Here is a 14,934-nt window from a genome sequence, read left to right on the forward strand (position 1 = left end):
CAGCGATTCACTCTCTGCATGGCCACAATCGCACCACTGTCGATTGCCTTTTAACTCTCCACTCATGAAGGAGCTGTGCGCATCGGGGAACTATTGGTTTTACATTGTCAGCCACACACGCAAAAGAGAACGCGTGGATTAGAGAACACACGCGGGGTTTTATTGGGACAAAATTCAATCAGTTTTCGAGAGAATGAGTGGGGTGACGGGGGCAAGACGGACAACTTCGCTAGACGGGACAGCAATGAAGTGAACTACCAAGGAATGGAACGCATCCGTGAGGACGACTACCGAGGAGGAGGAGGATCAGGAAGGAGAAGAGATGGAGCCACTAAATCAGCTGGTAGTGCAGGTGAGAGTAGGTGGATTCATCTTCTTTGGTTCTTTCGGTAAAGTCACGTAGAATGAGACTAAAATAATACATTGATAAAATAAAATAACACAATAATATTCTCACGACGTTTCGGCCACAACACAAGCGGCCTTCATCAGGTGAAGGGGACGAGACTGTCTATCGTGTTATTTTATTTTATCAATGTATTATTTTATTCTCATTCTACGTGACTTTACCGAAAGAACCAAAGAAGATGAATCCTTGCAGTCACGAAAGCTTTAAATCGAAAAGTAGGTGGATTGTTACATCGCAGCCAAGAAACCCGTGAGAGATGGCAGCGGCTTGGTAGAGGCAGTCATCCAGCAGTGGATTGACCATGCCTACTGGTGCTGATGATGATCATGGCTTGGGTAAAAAAAAAACGCCCGCTTACAAAAAAAGTTACAGAGCATCTGATCGGAGGCGAGAATGTTACCTACCTCGCCGGGTATACAGGAGGTTGGTGGGTTCGATTCTGATCCTGACACCTGCTGTATACTTTCACGTCTCTCTTTCTCTCCCCGTGGTCGCGTGGATTTTTCTCCGGTTCCTCTGGTTTTCCCCCTCCACATTTAGAATCAACGTCTCTACGCCTTTAGAGCATTTTGCAGCTGCTATGCAATTCCACACGGTGATGATGATAAGGCACTTCATACCTGTCAACCCATACGGGTAACACTCCGTGTTCTTCTACAGGGAAATTGAGTTTTCAGGTCCACACGGCGTACAGCCGTTTCAATAGGGCAACATTTTTTAGTCAATTGGTTTGTGTTTCACCCTTGTGATGGGACTTTGTAGGATGAACGTTGAGATGTATGAGGGAACGGGTTGACCAATAAGGTATGAATTGGTTTGTGATAAGGTAGGCACTGATAAGGCATTGCCAGATATGTAGTAGTGTTGTGTGTAGTAGTGTAGAGTGTAGTATATAATGTAGTGTATAGTAGTCTATATCGTAGTGGTGTATGTTGCACACTCGAAATGAAGGACGTGGGCAGGTGCTCCAAATCGAGGGCAAACACATTTATTGTGTTCTTGGTTCTTTCGGTAATGTCACGTAGAAGGGAAACAGTAAAATAATAAAAATATAAAACAATAAAATGTCATTGTTTTTTATTGTTTTATATTTTATTGTTTTATATTTTTATTATTTTATTGTTTCCCTTCCACGTGACTTTACCGAAAGAACAATAAAATGTTATTGTTTTTATTGTTTTATATTTTTTTATTGTTTCCCTTCTACGTGACTTTACCGAAAGAACCACGAAAGCTTTAAATAAAAAAAATACATTTATTGTGGTTAATCTGTAGAATGCAACAGCACGTGTTGTCACACACAGCAATCTTCACCGAGTCTCCATTAACCACGTGACTGGTGTCCACGTCCGGTTAATCATTAACCCTGCCAGCACTCCCCCACAGGCCCAACCCAGTCATCGCATGCTGGTGTACACACGTGCATTGATGTACTGCACAGCACATAAGGATTTATTAAAAGATTGGTCCATTCCTAATGTGCCACATATAGTAGTGTAGTGTGTAGGATGAACTTTGAGATTCATAAGGGCACGGGGTGACTAATAAGGTCTGAATTGGTCTGTGATAAGGTGGGCACTGATTATGGGTTTGTAAACAGGTATGCACTCGTCGTTGAGCTATCATTTGTGATAGCCAGTGTCGCTTCTGGAAGAAAATAAAGCAAGCTGTACAGCTCAGTGGACCTTACCTGATAAAATAATAAACAGTTTAGTTTCATTCACGTCCCCGTTAGTTATACCTGATGACGGCTGCTTGTGTTGCAATCGAAACGTCGTACTCTATTATTTAATTTATTTTCTTTCTACGTGACGTCACCGAAAGAACCAAAGAGTAATTCCTGTAAGTCGCGAAAGCTCCAAATCAAGTCGCCCCATTCATTCAATTCACGAAATGTTAACTCGGGAATCGATTCCGGTTCCACCGCGCGCTAATCGATCGTCGGCCTTGAGAATCGATCCGACGTCTCCTGCCCCTCCCCCTGCCCCACACGGTGACTGCTGCTCCATTTGCGCGATCGTCATTGTCCCGTTGTGTCGCGAGCCAATAACTACACAAACACAACACACACACACGATACGCAACACCATCTCGACACAGCCACAAGCGTAAAGGATACACAGCAAGCGCGGACATTTCACATACGCACGTGTACGCGCATACAACACAGACGTTCACGCAACAGCAGCAGCAGACCACCTTGAAGGGAGACCGACAAACCATCATGAACCCTCAGTACCAGCGCTTGGACGAGGCCGGGGGCTACCGACCGGGCCCCATGGGGGTCCCGATGCAGGACGTGTGCGCTGGGGTGGTCGTGGTGGGGTCGGGATACGATCACGGAGGGCCACCACCACCGTCGTCGTCTGGATCACCTCCTGTCATTGTGCACGCTGGGCCATGGGAGTCGGGGCTCATGTCGGAAGTTCGCGACTATTTGGCGTGGTCGCTGTGCAGCATGATGCACGTCAATGTGTGCTGCCTTGGATTCCTGGCCGCTGTCTTCTCCATCAAGGTGAGGATTCCTACCCCACTCCCCTCGCTTTTTTTCCCTAGGCTAGTTTTCACACCTGTCACAAACTCTTTATGGGTGCCCTTAACTTGTTACGGATCAATTCAGGGCTTTTTGGTCCTTGTACATCTCAGCGTGGCGCCCTACAAAGTCTCATCACAAGGCAGAAACACAAACAAATAGACAAACAACAATGGATTGTTGTGTTTTTTTACGCCGAATGTTACCTGAAAACCCTCAATTTCCCTGCACTTGAACACGGGGTATGATTTATGAGCCGTGTTGGGTTGACACGGTTATTAAGGGATCCGTCGTCGTAAGCACCGCCACCATCTGACTGACCTAAGGTCGGCGTTGGCCTCCTCACCGTCTCATCATCATCATCACCACCACCACTTCTCTCTCGGAGTCTAGGCTCTTTGTTGCGAAAGAAGTTCAACGTACGGTGAAGTCCACGCTTAAGTTGGCCTTCGACGCAGGCGCCGATCTCTGCGTGGTGTCACGCCAATGTCTGCCCGTAACATTATCCCCAACTTGCACAGCAGATGCAACCTTCCCTCCTTAATGTTTAGAGAACCATGTCACTGCCCACCCCCCCACCCCACACACAACATACACAAAACAAAACAGTAAAAAGTACCCCCCCCCCTTCCTTGAGGATGGTTTCCGCTTATTAAAAATGTGTTTCCACTACACGTGGATGGATAACATGAAAGCATGGGCCGAGGCTCACGCTGGAACAGGTGATTGCCCAAGGTGCGACCAACTCTCGTATCGAGGATGGTGGAAGACGAGAAGAATACACTGCCGTATATTCCAGCTATTAAACACCGTCTACTGACTGAACTGAAGCATCTCGTATACTCTTTGGTTCTATTCGGTAAAGTCACGTAGGTAAAAAAAATAAAACAACAAAAATCACGACGTTTCGGCCACAACACAAGTGGTCCCTTCACCTGATGAAGGCCGCTTGTGTTGTGGCCGAAACGTCGTGATTTTTGTTTTATTTTTTTACCTACGTGACTTTACCGAATGGAACCAAAGAGTATGGATCCTTGCAGTCACGAAAGCTTCAAATCTAGCATCTCGTATAGCCTATAAGCAGACGGGTTAAGGTTTTGTTTTCGCCCGAAAAAATAAATGCACAATTCGGGATCCATCAGTGGTCTCCTAAAGTGAACAGGACGACCGATGCAGCAGCGTTATAAGGCACGTTGCAGCGTTAACCTTGGCGTCTATGAATATGATCAAAGCAACGGAAAGCTAAGCTGCTCTGAGCCTGGACAGTGCTTGTATGCGCGACCAGCATGCATTAAAAACTAGTGTTCATAGGATACTGCAGGGGCTATGTTGTGGATTGCAGAGCCCATTGTAGCAAAAGCCTGTTGTACTGAATTTCAATGCCCCCCCCCCCACTTACATGCAACTCCGCCTGAACTGGTATTGACCAGTGTGGTGAACTAAGGTCAGATGACCACCACCACGACTCACACGTAGGCATTGTTCGAGTTGACAGTGGGCTGCACAAATCTGGCAGTCGCCTGATAATGCTAGTTGTAATTACTGGCAAAACGTCGCACTCGAATTGTAAATCTTGTGGGTTTACTGTCCAACACACCGGTGTGCTATACTCGTAACGAATTCACACGTTTTGTTTACGTGGCAAACCTTTACTAATTGGCTGTTGGGTGGTGGCGGGTTTAACAACACGTATTTACGCGATCTAACCCAGAAACATCTAATGGATAATATTGGTCGCGAAAGCCTACGTGTTAAACTGGGCTGCACTTCTCCAAGACGTCTGTGGATAATAACAGGCAAAGGTCAAACCACAACCATAAACCTTAAGCACAAACCCGTAACGTATCGTCCTACTCCTAAACCCTGACCAATAATCCCTATCTAAAACAAACACCACTGGACAACCTGAAGTGCGGAAGGCCGATAAGGCCGGTGTCATAAAACGTAATTGTATTTTTGTACTTGGAGAGCCAGACTTGTTGATATATTGTTGTCTTCCTCGATGATAAACAGCGCACACGATCAGGGTTTGTGCACGTTTTCTGTGGTGTACTCCGAGCAAGTAGTGTTGTTGGGTGTATGGATCTTATCTTTGACATGCCACCCAGATGGCATCGTTTAATGGGACTGACATTTCTGAAGAATCCCAGAAAGTTGACACCGATGCACGTGCTATTGGTCCTCCACAGTACTGATGTAGGCCAATAAGTACGTATTTATGTTGAACGTATTTCGAACTGTGCTAATGCGAAGTGCGGGGAAAGAACAACAAACTAAACACAACAAGCAGTTCTAAATAAATGAGTTTTCAATCTAGATTTAAAAGTGCATGGTTCCAGTGGCTTCCTAATATCGGAAGGAAGAAAGCTGGCAACGTGGTTAGACTAGTGTTTCACTCACCAACATGGTGTAGGTTATGAATTCAAGCTCTGGTCTGGGGCCAACTTAACGTCTTATCTTCCTATTCATTAAATGAGAGAAGTTTAACGACAGTGTATTATGGATTTAATAGCCATTGCCAAGGGAATGTGGAATTTCCACTTTTGGCTAAATGTCCCCAATGAATGTGAGTGATGCCCCCTTTGATTGTTTGTGCACAGGGAGACATTTGGTACACATTAAAGGAAGATGCACGCTATTCAGTAGCGTAGCATGGTTGGGATGGTTCCCTGGTTCACGGATTGAGACAGGACCTCCTGTCCGACCACCTTCATAGTCGGCACCTTGACCCCTCCGGTCCATGGACCGTGGTACAGTTGCACCACCTTTCACACTCTCATCTGCGTGTAACTTTGAGGCTATTATTATAGGTAAACACTCACGAAATAAATCCTTCACTTCCCATGTAAAACACTTAACCGCTTACCCTTTGGAAACTGTACTGATTATTTTTTAATCATTACTGAGTGGCAGCCAAGGAATGGAACGCTTCCAAGAGTACATCCGGCGAAGATGTAGATGGATGAAATCAGCTCATGTTTAGGTGCTCAGTGGATAATTGCATCCCAGGGTCGTGAGAGGTGGCGATGGCATGGGGAGCCCTTAATATAGCAGTGGACTGACCAGGGCCGTTGATGAATTCCCTCTGCTAAAACCAGGATTTGTGAATAACAGGAAAAATACGTTTGTTCATCAATGATTACACCGTCTTTAAATGCCGGTGTCTGGTACTGAGGCACATAAGTTACACATTGCAGTGCGTTGTGGGAATGGGCTGTACACACTGTACAGCGTTGGCAGGAAGTACCTACCTTAGCGGTTAATCTGTCATCAGCAATCCAGTGCTGGATGAAGGCCTCATCAAGCCGTCGCAATCTGTCACGGTCCAGCGATGCGACAATTCACCCAGCTCCTGGATGCAGGCGGAACTTAGCATCGGACCAATCGCGGTGGCCATATTTTTGGACGTGTTGCAGTCTTTGGCTGCCACTCCTACATCCATCACGACCACCAGTCGAGCGCGGCAAAGTCGCAGCCAAGTAATGAAACGCGCCCTAGACTACGTCAGCCAAGGAGACGGAGCAGCAGCTAGGTGGAGTTTTACATTGCTGGAACGGCGGAGATTTCGGCGGCTTGGGAGGGCCTTCATCAGATGTCAACTACCTTGCTTGGTATACACGAGGTCGTGGGTTCCAACCTTGACGCCTGTACATTTTGGAGTTTGCATGTCTATATTCCCATGGTTGCGTGATTTTTTTCTCCGGGTCCTCCAGTTTTTCCCTCCACATTTAGAATCAACATGCGTTTACAGGATTTGGCTGTTATAAATTATTTCCACGTGATAATCCACTTCGTTCAGCTATCATTTGTGTTAGCCAGGTCACTTCTTAAAAAGAGCTATATAGCTCGGTGAGTCTTAACTGGTAAAAATTAAAAAGCAGTTCATCCAGCAGTGCAATGGCCATGATTGATAATGCTGATGAAGATGTTGGTGAAAGTTGCAAGGGGTATAGAGAATTTCCCCACCCTCTACGTCCTTCCCAAGTACAACTGTGTAGGTTTTTCGCGGTTTTCTCCGTACAGCTTTCCACTGCGTTTTCTTCGGGTTATTACTGTGTGTTTCGGTTCCTGTAGAAGCTCCCCCAGCATGTGCAGCGAAACGCCGGGACGTCATGCTGAACAACACGCCGCACAAACCCGAAGACACGGTCACCTTTTGCAGGCATTGGAGCGATGACTTTTAATCTGTGGAGAGGAGAAAAACCGGAATATCACAATAAGATAAACCGCTTTGTGCCGGACTAGGCATAACACGGTTGTGGCCACGGGGAGGGGTGACATTCAACGTCTCCTCTTAAAACAACAGTTCATGACCGAGATCGGATAGTAATCCTGCCATTATCGATACCAACCCCCAACCCAAGATGATAAAATGTAATAATACAAAACCATTGCAAGCCATATATGGTATGTTGAACTTCGTTTGCGCCGTAAGTAGCCAACCATGCTAATTGCAGGTGCGGGGAGGGAACAACAAAGTAACTTCTCTCATCACTCACCATATTACCCGTGACTCCTGCACTTCCCTAGAGCTTTAGGATCGAGCAAAAATAACTCTTTTATCCACTGCCGTATTGTTCCTGTTATCTACGATTCTTTCATAAGAGGGGAGAAGTGGCACATTCTCCATGGGTTATTGACAGGCACCGTTCCCCGTCACGCACTTTGGGAAACTATTTATGTCATAACTCCGATTTATACACTTGTTTTTGCAGGTCAACTCATTTTATTGTCACATTTATCAAGTTCATCTTATTCTTGATATTTTTCTCCTGCCCCCCCCCCCCTCCCATGGCCAAGTGGAATACAGAGATGGCAAGTGATTTGCGGTGCAGCAACAAAAGTTGTGAATCGATGGACGTGGTTCAGCTGCCATGGATTGGCGTTGACTGCAAGCCATTGGAAATTGGGTTGGCTCCACTGCTGAACGGTCTCGATGGGCAGTGTGCTGACTCTGTGCCCCATGAGTTGTTCAACTCCACAGTTGTTAATTATTTTGATTTGAACGTTCCCACATTTTTGTTTGACTTGTTAAACGCGACCGTGATGTTTCCACCCGCCCCCCACCCCTCCGTCTGCCATTGTGTTGTGGCGCAGTCCCGGGATCGCAAGTATTTGAACGACGTGGAGGGCGCACGGCACTACGGCAACATCTCGCTGACGCTCAACATCATCGCCTTGGTGCTCGGCCTGGTGGCGTGTGGGCTGTTCATATACGGCATCATTATGCTGGCCAATGGCTACGTCGACCTCATACACAAGTTGGACCACGAGAATCAACCCTCCATCTTCAACAACAACATGAATGGGTAGTTGTTGGCCACGTGGATTGTGTAGGGATAGGGGAAGGGGGGAAAGCCAGGCACGTGGGTGTGGGAACAAGGCACCATAGTTGGGGTAGCGCGAAAGGTTTGATTCGGGAATTTGTGGCTTGCATACTTCTCGTTGCGTTTTTTGTGTGGATAATGTGACAAGTTTATCAGTTGCAAGTTGACTTTTTTTCGACCGAATATTGCCAGGAAGTACTTCATTATGTGGGGGGTTTTTAGTGGTAATATGGCTGAATTGGATTGCTGCATGGCCGGTATTTTCCAAGAAATATTGGCGGAAAGCGCTTGTACAATTTGGCAGAATGTTTCATTCCCTGCCAAGTGTTGGTTGGGGGAAATGTTTCTCCCAAATAATTAGTAAAAGTGCCTCCCCCAACAAATTGAGACCCACACGGTGTATTACGTCTTAAAATGATATTGCAGTCAACTTTACAAAGAATTGGACTTTTAAAAAATCATGTGAAAATATATTATTAGCTAAATTGTGTTTGCGGGGAAAGGGATTTGAAAACAATAATTACAACAAAAATATCTACCAGCACCCACCCCCACTGATTTTTTTTTACTTTACTACTTCAAAAATACCCAGACTGTAGAATTGTAGGATCACATTAAGATTCACATCTTGACGAAACGGCCGATTCACTTTACATCGTGTCAGCGATTTGCTTTATTTTTTGCCAAAATAATCGCAGAGGAAAGCCAACGTTGTCCACATCGTTGTGACTCTGGCCCCCAGAGTGCTGTCATGTCACCCTGTGATGGCAACACGGCAGTTTGCTTTAGGGATAGGGTTCTTGGCATGTATAGGATTATGGTTATTGGTTCCGGCAGGGACCCGCTACTTCAAAACAATTCCTTAATTGGGAAAACCCACTTGGCAACATCGTCACCCCTGACAGCATAATTCCCCCTTGCAGGCTGTGTACACGTTGTATACACAGCTGCCACCAGGGGTCGCCTTGAAATTAGGTTGAGATGCGATGTAAGGCTACATGGGATGCCGAGGATTGCAAGTGCCCTATTAGTGAAAATTATTCAATCCTTAATTTCATATGGCCCGTGACCGCATGGGGGTCTGTCCTTTTAAATCAAAACCGCAAATGATATTTACCCATCACCTGAAGTGAGCTCATCGGGTTTCTTGGAAGAAATGTTTTCAACCTGGCATCGATTTTGTTGCAAATTTTACCACTGTTCTCAGTCACTTCTGCCACACCTTGACAAACCTCAAGTCAATTTGAGGTGTGTTCATGTGCGGTTGTACGCAAAAAGTTTTTGAAAGTCGTATTTGGCCCTCGGTAATTAAATTCTTCCCCACCCCTTGGTTTGAGTTGTAGCTCAGGATTTTGGAGCTGCAGGGCTGTAGAATTTGTCAAGCTTAGTCTAAATTATCTCAGTCAACTGCAAGTGGCTGTAACCATATTTTCTTGGTGAAGGCATACATCAGCAGGTTTCACAGCTGCAGGCCTGTGCTGGGTTATGTAATGATCGATCTATCAAAAAAATATTTCTCACAACACATGCAACCTTAGTCAATCGGCAAGGCAACTTTGGTGGGGTAAGGTGTGGGTACCTCCACCTCTTCCAAGTCATCTGGCCATCTTCGAAGAGTATGCCTTCTTAGGGCTCCCCCCCCCCCGCACCTCCGAATCCCGCACCTCTAATTAGCACAGTTGGCTATGTGCGGTGCAAAAGAAGTCCAACATACATACAGGCCCTTCTAACAGCAGTGGTGTGAGCAGTAATATCAGGGCTGCAGAGTCACCGTTCATCTGTGTGCACACTTCTGGCTAATCTTACTTCGCGGTCTGCGCAACGCTGGGTGGAGTTGTGGCCCAGTTTTCTCGTGCATTGTGCCATGAACCCAGCATCCCGAGTTCGCTTCTCGGCTTACGACTGCAGTTTATCGGTGGCGAGTTGTTGTATCTGAACTGGTGCAGAGCCCCCACGCACCCACGCCTCACCGAACTGCGCTGACCGGCGTGATGATTTATAACCACACGAACCGCCCTGCCCATGCAGCCGCTACGCGTGGAGGTGCCCTTAATCTGGCAGTGGTTTTACTAAGTTGTGGAAGATTTAATGCTACAAGCTAGACGACAGAATTAACAAAGCGACCAAAAACGAAAATGAACAGTAAAAACAAAAAAATAATTTCGGAATCAGCAGTTGTAACCCTGAGTGATGATAATGCGTTGAATTGTGATTTGTAATCGCGGCAATTCATCAAATCGCAAGGGAAGTGAATCGTGTGCGGATGTGCGATCTACGCACAGACCTACCATATACAAAGGTGGTCGCCTTTAATTAATAGTTTTTGGTTGAGGGAACATTAAGGTTACGTGGACACACATGTTTAAGGGTGTGTTGGTTACTGAGGTTACACAGTACTTTGTATATTTAAGTCATCACCAGGTTTCTTATTTTCATACGTTGAACCCGGCATGCAGGTGTGTCATTTCACGCCGAGTTGACCTAGCGGAGGCCCAGAACATTCTCCGATGCTACTTGCCACTGACGTTACGGCTTTGCGCGCACCCTGCTCCCGAGTCAAGCACACGCACTCCAGAGTACAACACTGACTCGCGGTGCATTGTGAAGTGAGGAAGCCTCGCTGGCAGGAGTTGCCCAACAGAGTACGCCCAGGTGTTATGGGTTGACTGAGAAGACTGACAGATGTACCGCCTGTGCTGTCGCTGTACCAACATTACCCACACGTACATGTAGGCAAGACCGCCCGTATAGCCTTTGACGGAATGATGGGGCAAGTGCTGTTGAAGGCCGGCACGGCGCACAACAGGGGTGGGTGGCCAACACCATACCTGGCCGGCCGCCTTTGTCTCCCCAGTGCTGATATTTAGACAACAGTTACTTATTTCAGGCTGAGTGGACAAAGGGGTAGGCCCAGGATCGTTTCAGATAATCATCACTGGTGTTGGCCGTGAGCGGGAATCCAACTTGGGTCGCCGAGTTCGTAGTGCTGCACGCTAACCGATGCACTACCGCTCCCCACAGGCACACACACACACAATATGCATTCAGACCAAACAAATCAATACATGATACTTCATGGCGGTCTATACGGGAACCCATTGTACACGTCAATCACCGGCAGTGCCTGAACTAATCCAATCAACGTGATTTGTTTGACACCTGCCGAGGGGGAGGACCCTCAAGGACTGCAGTTGAAACTTCCGTCCCGTTTAACATCGTGTGAACAGAGAGCAAATATGTAACCAACAGTAGCACTTGTTTTATCCCATCGCCGACTTAATTTTACTTTTACAAAGGGATGTTTATTTTTACGAGGTGGATGCACACAAAATAATTGCACGTACTATTTTAACATAATCACATTGGTGTTGCTGTAGATAGGTGTCTTTCTTTTTTTAAATATGGATAAAAGCTCAAGGGGCAGCCCTGAAATGTCTTGCTTGTGCAGTTGCTGATGGAAGGGTCTCCACTGGAGGGAGCCCTGGAGGACCAATACGAGTAATGCGCATTACACTACAGGCAGTCCCCGGGTTACGGAAGGGTTAGGTTCCCGAGAACGATCCGTAACCCCAGTTTCACGTACGTCGGAAACTGAACAATTTCCCCCCCAAACTCGAGATTCATTCTATTTTCCTGAACCCTATTGAAGCCCGAGCGAGGCAATAGGCGGCCGCCCGCTTTACGCCTCGCTCGGCGGTATTCGTCCGCAACCTCACCGCGCTGGACTGCTTGCGCTTGTGCAACTAAGGCAAATATTTCCACGTGTCCAATTTTCTTAACACTTTAGGGGGGAGCATTTCCGTGAGGTCGGATTTCCGCAAGGTCGGATTTCCGCAAGTCGGGTCTTCCGCAACCCGCGGACTTGTACTGAGTTTCCTCTCTTTAATGCGGCTTTATTTTGTGCCATTTCCCGCATATATCCAGCTTAACCTATTTCTGCCCAAAATTCGCTCAGCGCGGTTTAAATTCACTCCACACGCGGCTTTACAGTTTGACGTGGGACAACATTGTGTGTGTGTGCGTGCGTGCGCCGTATAAAGCGTGTGTACTGTGTGCGCTACTCGTCAGGCAGCCGGTCTCTGTGCAGTTTTTCTTTGTGCACCCTTTTCTTGGAACGCATCTACCGCATAAAGCCACGGGTGGCGAGATGTTAGCTACCTCGCCTGGTACACAGCAGGTCGTGGGTTCGATCCAGACTGACGGCTTTATATACAAGGTAGTCCCCGACTTACGATGGAGATGCGTTACGACGACCCCATCGTAAGTCGAAAATATCGTAAGTCGAAAATGGCCTAGCCTAGCCAGGAGTCTTAAAGAATGGTGATAATTTAGCAAAACAGCAATTTACAGTGCCGTACTGTATGAACGATATACTGTATTTATTAATTGCAATACTGTATTGCACAGTGAAATTTAAAGTAAAAAAACAAGGTAAATTCTTAGCCTACCTATATGAACTGCAATTTCATAGAAAGTTTTTTCAGGAAACAATCCTATCTGCTATACAAACTTTAACGTGCATTGAACGTAACGTATCGTATCGTGGTAACCCTAAAATGAAATCGCTAAAGCTACGTACCATACATGCATTGAACGTATCGTAACGTATCATATTCTACTGTGCTCGCCAAGATTATGTCCGTCGTCTGCATACTTGAACGATGTCAGGTTGTTGATGGCTACATTAACTTTGTTGTCGGAAGAGGAGGATGGCGATGATAAAGTTACAGTATCGTACCTCCTACGCTGCTGCATTTTCCTGCCGCGCGAAATAAAAAAAATATTTAACAATTTTGTCATATCGCCATCGTAAAATCGAAATCTCCTAAGTCGGACCATCGTAAGTCGGGGACTACCTGTATATATTTCTTCCCATGGTCGCGTAGATTGTTCTCCGTGTCTAGAATCATCCGTTTGGAGTATTAGGCTGCTAACAATGAGAAAGTTTCTTCAACTGCAACCCCCCTCACACCACCGCCACTGTCCACTGAGTAATACCATCGGCAGGCAGGTCGTGTCTGGTAAGATAAAATGTGGGTATTTCCACCTCTTGCAAGACCCCCACTCCCCCCCCCCCCTTACCAGCTTGGGAAAAGTAGGCCAAGATGCTTTGTGGAGGGGCTCTGTGGAGCCAGCTGCCTGTAGTGGAATCCCTTCGGCTCGCGTGGCGTTTATGCAAGCAATTGCAGGGCTGCGCTTTTACCTTTCACTCACTGTGTTCTGCTTCCAGCACTGCGAGTGCCCTTATATTTGTGTGGTAGGAACGTGTCTGTGTGTGTGAGCTCTAGTTATATTTTTCTTATTATTGAAAAACCGTTATCTGGTTAGGCGACCTTTGTGTTAGAAGAGTATTTTGGAATACAACTTTATACTTTTATAATGTGTGTTGTGTATGGTTTTTGTGTTTGCCATCCATCTATTTAGGGCCAAAAACCGCAGCTTCCTCAGCACTGCTTAAAATAAATAGTGTGCTTCTGTGAATAACAACATTTTAAGCAACCTAATGCGTGCATTGTAAGCGAGAACAATTGTTCAGATCAAAACACCCCCACTCGGTGCCAAGGAGTTATTCACCAACGATAACAAAAAAACAAGTGTAAGTTGTGCAGTCAGGATAGCCTGAGCTTATTTAAGGTTGCATTCGGGGTGGTGCTGCATTGCGATATGGCGTAAACTGGAGTACCCGGATAAATCCAAGAGGATGACACTGTAAGACAGGGTTTCCCCACACTCCAGTCCTCCCGTGCCGCGTGAAGCGATTAACACTGCGGCAAGAGAGCCCATTCACATTAAGCTTGCGATCTCCGTGTGCCTTTGACACAGCGGGAATCGCTTAACCTCAACACGTGGGACGTGTTTAACAATCATCGGGCGCGTGCGGCGCGGAACGAGTTAATTCGCATGTTAAATGCCGAGTTAATTTGGGCAAACGAGGAGAGACGAAGTAGCGTCATGGGTCGCGAGGACTGGAGTTTTGGAAATCCTGCTGTCAGTTCTGCACACATGGGTTCAAAACGTACACCCTCAGTGACCGAATCCACCTGACCGTTCACTGATTCGTGATTAATTTGATTGCCGTGTGGTGGAATACAAATATTTGCCCACTCGGACCGACGCCTGCACGCCATTCTCAAATGCTGTGCAATTAAAAGTGGACGTGTGGATGATTGGAGAGGCACTATATAATTTCGTAGTTTTTGTTGTCATTCATGGAGTTTATTGTGATTTAACGCAATTTGTAGGAGGAAAGGGACGAGATTTGCGTCGTTGTTTGTTGGGAAAGTGATAAGATTGTAACATTCTAAAGTTTTAGTTGCTTTTCTATCGCTGTAAACCATTAAAGCAAACATTTTTTATGCTCACAATGGAGATCTGTTTTTATATTTGCGTGCGTTAAATGTTTGTATTTGGCTATTTTTGCAATGTTTTGATTGTGCCGGAGGACGTTGTGCCGGGAGCTGAAGGATCCATACGGAGCTCTCGCAGAGCGCGCAACAAGCCCGACGTGACAGAACATGGCCTACGATCGTTGCCCTGCGCACCACGATCCATTGTCAGCGGCGGTGGAGCTGCTACTACCGCGGGATTGGCGCCGACCTCAGGACAGACCACGGTTGGCGTGGACGCCGGGACGCTGATGAGGCTTACGCAGTCGCGTAACGAGC

At 46.5% G+C, this 14,934-nt stretch overlaps 1 protein-coding gene across 1 annotated transcript; it reads left to right on the forward strand.

The window, feature by feature from the left end:
- Nucleotides 1-2,351: 2,351 nt before the first annotated feature.
- On the forward strand, nucleotides 2,352-14,634 carry LOC116945614 (uncharacterized). Its single transcript, XM_032960094.2, has 2 exons — nucleotides 2,352-2,924; nucleotides 8,040-14,634. The coding sequence occupies exons 1-2, from the start codon at nucleotides 2,634-2,636 to the stop codon at nucleotides 8,253-8,255; spliced, it is 507 nt and encodes a 168-aa protein (XP_032815985.1). The 5' UTR covers nucleotides 2,352-2,633; the 3' UTR covers nucleotides 8,256-14,634.
- Nucleotides 14,635-14,934: the final 300 nt, after the last annotated feature.

This window comes from Petromyzon marinus, chromosome 24 (genome assembly GCF_048934315.1).
Source record: "Petromyzon marinus isolate PM22_M1 ecotype Great Lakes invasive population chromosome 24, UKy_Petmar_22M1.pri1.0, whole genome shotgun sequence".
Taxonomy (NCBI): Eukaryota; Metazoa; Chordata; class Hyperoartia; order Petromyzontiformes; family Petromyzontidae; genus Petromyzon; species Petromyzon marinus.